Source organism: Leptopilina heterotoma, unplaced genomic scaffold, assembly GCF_015476425.1.
Source record: "Leptopilina heterotoma isolate Lh14 unplaced genomic scaffold, ASM1547642v1 Lhet_226, whole genome shotgun sequence".
Lineage (NCBI taxonomy): Eukaryota > Metazoa > Arthropoda > Insecta > Hymenoptera > Figitidae > Leptopilina > Leptopilina heterotoma.
This window is the reverse complement of record NW_025110944.1, coordinates 23,015-37,484: the sequence shown is the minus strand read 5'-3', so window position 1 is coordinate 37,484 and position 14,470 is coordinate 23,015. Positions and strand designations below refer to the sequence as shown.

The following is a 14,470-nucleotide window of genomic DNA, read 5'->3' as shown; positions in this document are numbered from 1 at the left end:
ATTTTGTGAACAATAGTTTTTTTCAAAATTTTAATAATAATTTCATAAAAATTAAACTTTTAAAAAAATTTAATCTACCTAATTATGTTTTGTACATATTCGAATTTTAAATATTTAATTACTTCCAAAATTTGTCATTGAAATTTAAAATAGGTCTCAAAAATGTTAATTAACTACTTAAAAAATATCAATTATTTCAAATAAAATTTTCAAAAATTTTAATTATTTAAAAACTTTTTAATTATGTTTCCAAAGTTCTGAACGATGAAATTAACGAAATTTGTTTATTTCTTCTTCAAATTAAATTTTCATTTACAATAATTTTGCGTCAGTACTTCAAGAAAATTAATTACAAACTTTCCAAATTTAAAATTTAATTCTTTAATTTTTATTGGAAGTATAATAATTTTTAAAAACATATTTAATAAAAAATATCTTGTCTATTCGAACGTTTAAAACTTGTAGACCAATTTTAATTATATATTTTAAAAGTTTAATTATCTTGAAAGCATTATTCAAAAACAAGTTTAAAAAGATTTTACGAAAGTCACTGTTCGCATTATAAAAATCGAAATAAACTGCATTTTTACGAGAAAAATTGTTATTATTTATTTATTTTTTTTGAATATTTGTAAGAAAATTAAAAAATTTACATGTTTTGAAAATAAGTCGAAAGAATCGATTTGTTACCCATCAGAAAATTTTATAAAAGAAAGGAATAACAAATTATTCTTTTCTTCCCAAATTGAAAATAGAAAATAATTTTCATTCAAACAAAAAAATTTTCTTTAAAATAACGAAACACGAAATGAGATAGAAATTAAATTTTCCAACTTTAAAACTATTGTTGTCGTTGGACACAAAGTTTATTGATTTCTCGTCGTCGTTTTAAGTTCTAAAACTTCTTAAATTCAGTTCTGTAACTCCCCTTATCCAATAAGTATTCTCAAGTGAGAATGTTTCTTAAACTCCTCTACGATAAAAAGCAAAAAAAAACCTTTTGTTTCAACGCCACTTATTTTCAAATTAACAACTTTTAAACTAAAATCAATATATAGAACAATTATTAACATTCTCATATCTTCAAGCAAACTCTTTATACTTCAATCTTTTAAAATTAGTAATATAAAATAATAAAGAAAATAATAATATCTAAAGTATTAATAAAATAATTAAATAATCAAATAACAATAAAATTTTTAATTGTTTAAACAAATTTATCAAAGGGATAAATAGTAAAAAATTGAGAGAATCTTTTGTCATGTATGGTTAAATTATTCGTCCTAAGATTCAAAATCATTAAAAATCGAAAAAAAATTTTCTCTTAAATTTTGTGGAATAAAAATATTAAAAATAAAATTTGCTGATCAATGGAAACAGTAACTCGACGCTTATAAACTGAGAATGAAGACAATTAGAAGAAATTCTTGGTAGTAAAATTACACTCGAAATGAGATTATACCATTGTAATGCTTATTCCTCAAAGTCTAACCGGAAACTAATCCTCATTTTCTCACTATTCTTGGCCTACTTCTTTTACTTCTTTCTTTCTTTCTCTCTCTCTCCTACTCATTTTAAAAGTCATCTTCTCGTAAATCTTATTCTACTTGATTCGCCACCATTGCAAGGAGATTAATTTGCCTGACATAATGACCGCTATCGCTCAAACCTGAAAAGTTAACGCTCCCTCACTGTACGCGAACCCGAGTAATTTTTTTCCACCCCTTTTTTTTACATCCGTCTTGCTTCCTTAATCAGGATAATCAAATAAGGAAATCATTCCAAGAAATCGGCGAAGAACTTGGAATGTTAAAAAAAAATAATCTCATTTGCATTCATGTCCCCAATTAGGTAAATTTCTTTTTCGATCATTTAATTATATAAAAATTATTTATTCAACAAACAACAACATTTATTTATAAATTAACATTTATTTTATTTAATAATTAACAACAATATTTTTATTTTCTAATTTTGAATTTTTTAAATAACTCCAATAAAAATTATTTGATTCAAGTAAATATTTAATTGCCAATAGTCAAGTAATCGGTTATTTGAATCAAATAAATTTTTTTTTTGCAGTGCATGTGTTTTTTTTAACAAAAAAATTCGTTACAGTAACAATTTTCTAATTCGTTGAATTCGGAGAAAAATATCCACACTTAGAAGAGTTGTGTATATATAGCTAAGTATTTAATCTTTACGGACCCTTTGTACTTGATTGTATTATTTTCCGTCTTTTGTTATATTAACCGATGTAATTTGATGTACAAATTCGCGGCACGTTCTCCTGAGAATAAAACAAACAAGCTACACGGTTTCCGGCTTTCATGACGGGAACTGGGCAGAATCTAATCTGCTTGTGGTCGTGACGACAAAATCCGACGAAAATATACAGACATACAAACACAAACTAGAAAACATACAGACACACACATACAAACACTGGGAAAATTCGCAAAAAAAAGAAAAAAAAGATAAAAATAAAGTGCGCGCCAACTCTAAAATATCATTGTGTACAGAATCGCGTGTTTAAATCTCACTCTCATGAGTTTGCAACCCAGTTATATTCTATTTCTACTGTATATAACTGCCAAAAAGTCAGAAACTTCAATAAAATTACACCACGGACAAATTATGACACTTTTTAGTTCAACTTTCGTTGATGGACTGGATCATTTTGACCCGGATTAAGAATTATGTCAATTAATTTAAAGTTAATAAATAAAAAATTTTGAAAATAAATTTAAAGTTAAATTATTACTGATTGAGAAAGTTTTTTTTAAATTAAAAATATTTTTCCTTTGAATCAAAGTTTAATTTTTTTTAAACTTTAATTCCTAGCGGTGCGATTTTGTAATTTGACTTTGACTTTCGATTCGATTTTCACTTTGACCTTAACTTTAACATTGACATTGACTTTGACTTTAGATTCGATTTTGACTTTGCCCTTAACTTAAACTTTTACTTTGACTTTGACTTTGACTTTGACTTTGACTTTGACGTTGACATTGATTTTTTGAATTTGATTTTAACTTTGACTGTAACTTTAAGTTTAACTTCAACTGTAACTTGGACTTTGATTTTAACTTTCGCTTTGACGTTCACAGAGAGGGTCAAAAGTGGAAGTGAAATTCAAGGTTAAATTCAAAAATTCAAAGTCAAAATTAAAGTTAAAGACAATCAAAAGTGAAAGTCAAATTACCAAATTGGGGTGCAATTCCTTAATTTGACTTTGACTTTCCCTTCGATTTTGACTTTAACTTTGACTTACGATTCGATTTTCACTTTAACATTGACTTTTTGACTTTAGCTTTGACTTTCGATTAAATTCTGACTTTGACATTGATTATTGACTTTAACTTTGATTTTCAGTTCGACATAAATCACGTTGAAAGTCAAAGTGCAAGTTAAAGTGAAATCAAAGTCAAAGTTGTGGACAAAAAATCAATGTCCAAATAAAAATCGAATCGAAAGTAAAAATTAAGGACTAAAATTTAATGTCAAAGTAAAAATCGACTCGGAAGTCAAAGTTAAAGTCAAAGTTAAAGTCAAATTCTATGTGAAAGTTCAAGTAATAGTCAAAAAGATAGTGTGAAAGTAAAAATCTAGTCAAAGTTGAAGTCAAAATCTAATTGAGAATAAAAGTTAAATTCAAAGTCCAAGTTAAAGTCAAAATTTCAATCAAGGCCAATGTCAAAGTCAAATTGAAAGTCAATGTTAAATTACAAAATCGCACCCCCGGATACAATTTATTATACAAATGTCTCTAAAACTCAAATTAATAAACTAATGTTTAAAACTATTTATATAATTAAATATTTTTAAAACGCAAAAATGTTTCAACAAAAAATAATTTTACCGACGATATAAAGTATAATAGAAATTGGTTATTTGTGAAAATAATTGAATTCTTGCGAAAATTATTTAAAAATTTTCCAAAAATAACTAAATAATGTCAAAGAACTTTTATAAAAACTTTTTGAATTATTTCTAAGAAGATTTTAATAAACTGTTTGAGAATAATTTTTTTATTTCATCGATTAACGGATTTAAAGTAGACAAAAATTTTGAAAAAAAAATAAATACGTAGCTTTCGTGTCAAAAATTTAAAAAAAGTTTTACTTAAACGAACTTTTTTGTAGTTTGCACTTAAGTAATAAAAGTAGATTTTAGTGAGACGGATACATTTCGTCTTTGTATAAGGAGTAAAGGTAAATTTTAGTCAGGCGGAGACTTTCCGTCTTCGTATAAGTAATAAAAGTAGATTTCAGTCAGACGGATCCTTTTTATGTTTGTAAACGAAGGAAAAGTAAATTTTAGTCAGACAAACTTTAGTAGCTTTTATATAAAAGTAGCAAAATTAAATTTAAGTCAGGCAAGCCTTTGTTGTTTTTATTTAGGTAGTAAAAGTAGATTTCAGTCAGACATACATTTTTCGTTTTTATATAAGAAGTAAAAGTAGATTTCAGTCAGACAAACAATTTTCATTTTTGTATAAGTAAAAAAAGTAGAGTATATCCAGACAATTTTTTGGGGTTTTTATTTAAGTAGAATAATTTAATTTATGTTAGGTACACCTTTGCAGTTTTTATTTAATTAGTAAAAGTAAATTTTAGTAAGACTGTCACTTTTCGTTTTTGTACAAGTAGTAAAAGTACATTTTAGTCAGGCGAACGCTTTTTGCTTATGTATAATTAGTAAAAGTAGATTTCAGGTAGACGAACAGTTTTTGTTCTTGTATAAGTAGTAAAAGTAGATTTCAGTCAGACGGATACTTTTCGTTTTTGAGAAATGAATAATTTCCATTTATTTTAACATGTTACTTATTATTATTTAAAATCATAAATACAAAAAATGTATAAAATTTAATTAAATGAAAATAGCAGCAGATTTAAAAAAAAATCCACAAATTAAAATAGTTCACCTAGACAAAGAGATAAAGAAATCAAACGAAAATTCTAACGTCTCATTTTTACAACACTTTTGTTCATTCAACGCTTGTCATTTATTCTCCACTTGCAAAATACGAATCCAATTCCAGAATTCGATTCCCTTCAGTTTTATTAACAATTCCCGGATTCGTCAATTGCACATAGTTGTAACATGAAAAGAACTTAAATTACGCTATTGATTTTCTCGTCAACATTTCACTAAACTGTTGTATATTTTAAGCCAATAGAATAATCCTACGTCTAACAAATTTCATTCAGAACTCGAATTTCAAAATAAATCTTTATTTTTTAAACACTTTTCTTAAAGAAAATTAGTTGAAGGAAGAGATGAGCTTTAGCTCATATCTTCCTTTAACTAATTTTTTTATAAAAGAATAATTTATAATTCTTTTAATCAAGCGAAGTCTGTAAAGTAATTCTAAGTAAATAATTTTTAATTATTTCACAAATAACAATTTTATTTAATTTTTTCCGCAGGTGGACTTTCAAACTTGTGAGAATGCGGGACCGGCTAACATGGTACATGGTCTTTTTGATTCTGCCGACAATTTTACTGGCTCGCTCCCTCGATAAAGGTAAATTTTTCGTAATATCTCTCTTCCTTTCACAAATTCAATAACGTTTCAACGATTTGTTTCACCACCTTTCGTCGCAATTCGTGGAGAAATTCAGTGAATATATATTTAACGAACTGCACCGTGAGTTCACACAGATTTTTTTTCCTCTCTTTTGCCAACTAAAGAAGAGACATTGTCGCCTATAAACTCACGGTACACAATAAAATACTGTTTTTCTTACATACACTCAATTTTTCAGCTCATGAATAAACATTTTCAATTTAAAAAGAAAATTAAACGTTCAAATAAAAATACAAAAATAAATCCTACTTTCAGCTCATCTATGACTAAAACAATTTTTGACTGAAATTTAAAAGAGTATATTTTTAAGTTATAACACTAACTTAATCTGGTTAAAATCTTAATCTTGTTTCGAAATTTTAACAATGTCAATAAATACATAAATAAATAAATAAATAATTTAATGCAAAATATAAAAAATATTGAAATTTCCAAATAGAATGAAAAAAGTTACAAAACCGAATTTATAAAGTGAAAAGCTTACGGGGATGAAAATAAATTACCGCGGAGATTATTTTTTAGAAACTGGGGACACAACCATTTTTTTTCTTGAACACATTTGGAAAAAAAAGTGCTGAGCACGATTTAGCAGAGTGCATAAAAGGGGCAAAAAAAAGATTCGAATGATGGTTAAAAAGTAGACATTAAAAATGTATCCCAGCGGTACGTTTACATTTTTCTTTTTTAAAAAAGAGGAAGACAAAAGAATGCAGGAGAATCGTTGTGCAGTGCCATAATAGACCATAGTTCTTTCCGGTGGTAACGGTCGAATGTCCCCTAAAGCAACTCAGCTACCCCTGGAAAGTTGGCACCACTTTATGGCAAACAACGAAAAAAAGACTTTTCACTAAACTTCAGAACAATGAACTGCTAGAAACTCAAATAATGCTAACTTTCTCAACACTTCTGTTGAACAAATTAACCCGAGGGATTATTAACTCCACTCACTCTCTCACTCACTCACTCACTCACTCTTTCCAGCCTCTCTCACCCATTTCTCAACATAATTCCAAATTTAATCGATTTTACCAACTTTATTGTCAATACTAATTTCATGGATAACAATTTTTTTTACTAAATTTTTGTAATCGCTGGTTCTTAAATAAATAAGTTTTAGTCACTGGAAATACTCCCAGGCTTCGCACTGATCTTCTAAAACCTACTATTTACTACTTTTTATACGACTAGCTACTATTTGGATTTTTTACTATTTAACAAATCAGACTTTTGTCCATCCATTGACTAAAATTTACTTTTACTACTTATACAAAAACGAAAAATGTCAGTCTGACCTAAATTTACTTTTACTACTTATACAAAAACAAAAAATGTCAGTCTGACTTACATTTACTTTTGCTACTTATACAGAAACGAAAAATGTTCGTCTGACTTAAATTTACTTTTACTACTTAAATACAAAATACAAAGGTTTGCCTAACATAAATTAAATTATTCTACTTAAATAAAAAAATATGAAAGTTTGTCTGACTAAACTCTACTTTTACTACTTAAATAAAAACTACAAAGGGTTACCTGGCTCAAAATTAATTTTACTACTTAAATAATAACTAGTAAAGTTTGTCTTACTAAAATTTACTTTTACTAGGGTAACTGCACCAATTGCCGAGGGTGCTCCAATTGTCGAGGATAATAATTTTCTTTTTTAGATAAATAGTATAATATATAATATTTAAGAACAAAAAAAATTTCTAAATAATCTTTGTATTTTCAACTGTATATTTATATGTACAAATTTCGTAGCGATTCTACTAAAATAATTATTTAATTAATATTATAATTCACTGCTGTGAAATTTACACGAATCTCCATTTTCTTAATACTTCAGGTTGATTAAAACAGATTTTTAGAAATGCAAATTAAACGTATTTATAATGACTTTTTGTGTACAAAATTATTATTATAATTTTGTACACGAACTAAATTAATTTTGTATGCATGTTTTTTTGTTAAAAAAAAATATTTAATATTTTTTAAAAGCAAATCATCGGTATTTGGTTCCTTATTTTTGACAGTTCCATTTTTCGAGGTAATGACTCGAAAATTGGTGTAGTCACTTTTTTCGCTGATGCACCATTTATCGATGGTTAAGTGTTTATTTACTAAACGTCAAACATAAATGCCAAACATTTATAGGTACAGAGAAAAAGAAAAAAAATGCTCCAAAAATTTACAACCAACAGAAAATAATCAACCAAAAAAACGAGGAAGACCGAAAAAAAATTAATAAAAAAATGCATTATTTAAAACTAAAAAATTTTGTACTATAGTTTAATTATAATTAACCATTATATTTACAGTTCGTAATAAAAGTTTATTTTATTCGTTTAAAAATTTAATGTGACTTAAATTAATTTATTTTTTAAATTAATGTCTGATTAACAAAATTGATTAAATTTAATTAACTTATATTTATAAAAGTTTAAAAAACAGTTAAATAATTTTCTGTCCTGTATCATCTACTATAAAAATGTTTTATATCGATATTATAAATTATTCAATTATAGTTAAATAAATATATTTGTTTTCTGGTAATGTTCTATAATATTTTTATCGAAAAAATAAATATCTACTCGATTTTCTAATATCTGTACAGGTTAATTGTTAGGTTATATTGGGTTATATGTTTAAAAATGTCATACCCTCGACAATTGGAACAGACCCTCGAGAAATTAGCACAAGACCATCGACAAATGGTGCTTTTGCTCGATTGACTTTTAAATATATTTTTTGCTTAACAATTTAGTTTATATTAAAAAAATAAATATGAATATTAAACATTATTAGATCCTTCGTCCAAATATACAAAAATCAAATTTTAAAGTGCATTTACTTCCGAGAAAAAAAATGTCAAAGTCGCATGTTGCCTAAAACCCTCGACAATTGGTACAGTTACCCTACTTATAGTTTATACAAAAAGGAAAAAACATTCACCTGATTAAAATCTACTTTTACTACTTATACAAAAACAAAAAGTGTCCGTCTGACTAAACTATACTTTAACTACTTAAATAAAAACTACAAAGGTGCCGTGAAGCTAGCGACCCGCCATCCGCCAGACACCTGACAAATCCATGGGCGTCGCAACAAAATAATTCGAAATGATCAATTCTTCATTCTTTCTTTTTCGCGATAATTTCTTTCACTATAGAGTTGAATACAAATATTCTACGAACAAAAGGCAACAACAATTTCCTTTAGTAAAATAATTATGGCAAAATTACTAGTCAAAATACTCCATCCGCCAATTAGCAGACAATCGAATTTTCGAGTTTTGTGAAGCTCAGAGCTTTAAAAAATTCAATTGTTAATAAACAATTGATTTTGTTGTTTCCTATTGTTCCTTAGATGTTTATTGGCTCGGTGCAACTAGCGACACGCAGGCCGCCAGCCATCAGAAAAATCAAAAGGCGCCGACACACATAGTAGGGCGGTGGCCCTATACGGTTCAATCAACGCAAAAACAACGTACGCTAGCCACTACAGTTTATAGAAAAAATTACAATAGTCACATTTTAAAAAGCAATAATCCCCCTTTAATTTGTAAACAAGAAAAAAAAATTTGGTCTAAAATTGTTCAAGTTATGAATTTTTTTTAAACTTTTTTTTCAATTTTCGTTTTTCTGATACAGGCGGGTGAGGACGCTGGCTATCAAAAATTTTTTAAACATATACTTATTGGTCCAGTGACAAGAAGCGTTAATCCTTCTTTAATTTGCGACCAAGAAACAAGAATTTGGTCGAAAATTGTTCGAGTTATGAATTTTTTTTGAACTTATTTCAAATTTTCGTTTTTCTGATTCGGGCGGGTGGGGACGCTGGCTATCAAAAATTTTCTAAACATATTCTTATTGGTCCAGTGACATGAAGCATTAATCCCTCTTTAATTTGCGACCAAGAAACAAAAATTTGGTCGAAAATTATTTAAGGGAAAAATTATTCAATTTTAGACCAAATTTTTATTTCTTGGTCACAAATTAAAAAGTGATTATTGCTCTTTAAAATGTGACTATTGTAATTTTTTCTATAAACTGTAGTAGCTAGCGTACGTTGTTTTTGCGTTGATTGAACCGTATAGGGCTACCGCGCTACTATGTGTGTCGGCGCCTTTGGATTCTTCTGATGGCTGGCGGCCGGCGGGTCGCTTGTTTCACCGAGCTAACTACAAAGGTTTGCCTGACTTAAATTTAATTCCACTACTTAAATAAAAACTGCTAAAATTTGTCTGGATAAACTCTACTTTTTCTACTTACGCAAAAATGAAAATTGTGTGTCTGACTGAAATCTACTTTTACTACTTAAGTACAAACTATAAAAGTTTGTTTAAGAAAATTTTTTTTTAATTTGTAACACTAAAAGCTACTTTTTTCCATTTTTCAAAATTTGGACTACTTTAAATCCGTTGATAGTTGAAATAAAAAAATTATTATCAAAAATTTAATTAAAAGTCTTCTTAGAAACAATTCAGAATTTTTTTTTTTTAAATTCTTTTTAAACAATTCCATTATTTATAGAAATAAATAAATTATTTTCTAAAATTTTGATAACATTTGTTTATAAGAATTAAATTATTTTCAAATAAAAAAATCCATCGCTAAAATTCAATTATTTTTACAAATAAAATTTTTACTGGAATTTAATTATATTCGTAAATAATGAAATTCTTTGCAGGATTAAAAATATTTTTAATATAATTTCAAATGTATCTCTGGGGAAAAATGTAATTAGTTTTAAAAGTTTTATTAAAATTCTTCGAAAGATATCAATTATTTCCAAAAAATTTTTTAATTGTTTTTTATAAGCATTGAATTTTAAGAACTTACAATTCTTTAATGTTCACCTTGAATTTAAAAATGTTCTTCTTTACTCTGAATTCTTATTAAAAAAGACCACTTTTTTCATATTTCCACATCAATTTCTCTCACAATTGAAGAAAAATCACTTAAAGCTTATAGTAATTTAGAGAAAAAAACGGATAGCTTTTAAAATAATTCCAAGAATTGAACTTAAAAGATAGTGATTATTATCTTCTCTGGTAAAAGAAATTCCAACTCTCAATTTCGTACATTTTCTTCTCACATTAACTTTAAATATACAGAAATCACTTAAACGTATAAAAAAGATCACGGGAGATAATATGCTTTTAAAATAATCATCATCAATTCCAAAATGAGCGTAAGTTTTTTTCACCAGATCAAAAGTAAATTGGAAAAATTTTTATAAATCAAAAGTTTAGGAAAAGTACTTTCATCGATTTTTTCTTTATTCGACATTTTTTCTTTTCGAATTTCAATTTTTCGATTTTTCATTTTCTGACTTTTTATAAAATCTACCTAAAATATTATCACCTGCTAACAAAAATAAAACAAAAAAAAACAATATTTAGAAGATTCTTTAAATTTTAATAAAAAAAAACATTTTTTTTAACTTTTCCCAAAAAATGCAAAAGTTTTTTCAAATTTTCATTCGGAAATGAAAATGTACAAAAATAAAAATTACTTCATTTTAGAAATCTCTATGTTCCCTAGAATTTTGTGGCATCTGTTGAAAAATGAGATGATCTCCCTTGGGAAAAGGATATTATTTCCACTTTTTCAGAGTTTACCATTTTTTTTGGGGGGGGAGGGCAAAGATAGCGTATCGAAGTAGAGAAATCGATTTTGTGATTCACAACACGTTTCTAGTGGGATGTCTATCAAGATTGGTTGTACCTGTTTTGACGGGCAAAACTGGAAGCTAACGTGGTATACCGTGAGGAAGAATATTTTCTTGTCCAGTGGGACAAGGAGAGATATCCAGCCAAACTTCACTTATATATAAAATTCTATATATCCTAGCCCTGGTTTTCTGTCTGTAACCATTCAAACTTCTGTCACTAGCAAAACAAATTAAAAAAGCAAATTAAGTAAAAAATTTTTAAAAATTGTTTAACACACTAAGTAGTAATTAAAAACCTTTAAATTTTACTACTTCGTCTGACTATAATCTACTATTACTACTTAAATAAAGACTAATAAAGCTTTTATGATTGAAATTTAATTTTACTAATTTAATAGCATCTACTACAGTTTGTCTGACTAAAATTTATTTGTACTACTTTAATAATATCTACTAAAGTTCGTCTGACTAAAAATCTACTTTTACTACTTAAATAAAAACTAGAAAGCTTTGTCTGACTCAAATTTAATTTTACTACTTAAATAAAAACTACAAAGGGTTACCTGACTCAAAATTAATTTCACTGCTTAAATAAAAAATAATAAAGTTTGTCTTAATAAAATTTACTTTTACTACTTATAGTTTAGACAAAAACGAAAAGTGTTCGTCAGACTGAAATCTACTTTAACTACAAAAACTGTCCGTCTGCCTGAAATCTACTTTTACTACTTAAACAAAAGCAAAAAACGTTCGCCTGACTAAAATATACTTTTACTACTTATTCAAAAGCAAAAAACGTTCGCCTGACTAAAATCTACTTTTACTACTTATACAAAAACAAAAAGTGCCCGTCTGACTGAACTCTACTTTTACTACTTAATTGAAAACTATTAAAGTTTGTCTGACTAAAATTTAATTTTACTACTTAAATAACATCTACTAAAGTTTGTCTGACTAAAATATACTTTTACTACTTACCCAAAAGAGAAAATTGTTCGTCTGGCTAAAATCTACTTTTACTACTTAAAAAACTACAAAGATTTGTCTGACCTAAATTTAATTTTACTACTTATATAAAAATTACTAAAACTTGCTGACTAAAATGTACTTTTACTTCTTATAAAAACACAAAAAGTATCCATCTGACTGAAATTTACTTTTACTACTTATACAAAAGCAAAAAACGTTTGCCTGACTAAAATCTACTATTACTACTTATACAAAAACAAAAAGTGCCCGTCTCACTAAAATCTACTTTTACTACTGAAATACTTAAATAAAATAAATAATAGATTTATAAGCCAATAAAAAATTTTCATTTTAACCACTTTTGAAATTTATTTTTCTGTTAAATATTGTTGAATTCTTTAATGAAGTTTGTACAAGCTATTATAGTTAATAAATATTAATAAACATAATAAATAATATTAGATAAAAAAATATTGAATAATGGTAAATAAACTAATCGAAAATAAAATAAGTAAGTAGTATTAAAAAAAAAGAAAAATAGCAAATAAAACAATAAAAATGTAAATAAGAAATTTTTAGCCTTGGTGTTTAAATAAACATATTGTGTTTATTATTTACCATCGCTTCAATACAAAATAAGCACTATTAAAAAAAATATTCACCCCGGAATAATTTGGAAACGATTTGAAATAGAATATGCTCAATATATGTACATGTGTACGGTGAAGATAAGCCCTATGAGGTGTCTCTTACGTTCCCGTAATGTAATATTATTGGAGATTGCACAGGTAACGCGTGGTCCCTGTATACATCGATATTGTCGTGCTATTCGATTCCCTCTAGAATCTGCAAATATATATATATATATATGTATATAACCATTGCAAGAGGGAGAGAGTGAGCGAGTGAGGTCAAACCTCTATCCCGATTCAAGAGATCGACCTTATATAGGCAAAAGGTCGATATTCTCCCTCCTTTCAAGGAGGGACAAATCTGGGCAAATTGAACTTAGGTCAAAGCAAAAATAAAATTGTGGAATGTAAGAGATCGCCCACTCAGCACTTTAATTTCGTTTCTATCAACCAACTTTTTTTTTATTCTCTGCAAAAAAAAAGAAAAAGAAAACAGGAAAAGAAACCTCATACAACAATATTACATCAGGATGATATATTTGTCATCATCGATGTTCAATTTCTCTTGCGGAAAGACCAGCCACTTTTCTCTCTTTTCTTTCTTTTTTTTTTATTAATTTTTATTGAGAAAATAATTTAACTTTCTCTTAATTTTAGGAATTTTTCTTTAATTTCATTTCACGAAAAGATTAACAACTGCGGTGAATATATTTCAAAAAAAGAAATTAACAAATGTTAATATATTTCAAGAAAATTAAAGTTGATGAATATATTTTCAAAAAACAAAAGAAAAAAATGTTTAAAACAATAAAAACAATATTAAGGGAATGTAAAGGAGAAAAAACTTGATATATTATCTAAATCGATGTAAGTCAGATTTTTTTATGAAGAGACAATTTCTGCTAAGGTATTGTGATTTTTAGCACCTGCTTAATCAACCATTTTTCGTTGTTTATTGCGCAGGAAATAGTAAAATGCCAACTCATTTTAAGACTAGTAAAACTTTTAGTGTGAAAAGAAAATAACCTGCAGACATAAAAAAATCCTTACATACACAATTCTCATTCTTCAAGATCGATTTTCAAGCCTACGATGAAGACACACTGACCCTGATTATCACAAATTTTCAACTATTCAAAATTATCTATTGGTTAAAATAATTATTATTATTTATAATAATTATTATTAATAATTATTTATTTATTTAAATTGTAAATTTTGCCTCTTATTTGAATTTTTTAAATTTTCTTTTTTTTATTTAAAATTTTTTTTAACTATCAATGTTAATTTTTAAAATATACCTCATCAATATTTTGCAATAGGGTTAATAAAACTGATTTTTTCAAATAAATAAAACTAGCAACAATTCGCGAATTTAAACTAAATTCTAGTAAAAATCCCAATTATCTTTATAAATAACAAAATTCTTCTCCAAAATACAATTATTTTCATAAATGTCAATAAAATCATTGTTCTAATTTCAATTATTTTCAAAAAATTTTTTCATTTGAATGATTTTCAATATCTACTATTTTAATAAAATTTTCCAAAAAAAAATTTAATTATTTTAAAAATGCAAACATTTAATTATTTTCATAAA

The 14,470-nt window shown here is 26.5% G+C and overlaps 1 protein-coding gene across 1 annotated transcript in view; it reads left to right on the top strand.

Moving 5' to 3' along the window:
• The window catches only part of LOC122502288, a 115,083-nt gene that overhangs the window by 85,209 nt on the left and 15,404 nt on the right, over positions 1 to 14,470 (top strand). Inside the window, exon 2 of the mRNA XM_043612244.1 lies at positions 5,433 to 5,530. Coding sequence (XP_043468179.1) covers positions 5,455 to 5,530 — 76 coding nt within the window. The 5' untranslated portion in view covers positions 5,433 to 5,454. The remainder of the gene's footprint in view (positions 1 to 5,432; positions 5,531 to 14,470) is intronic.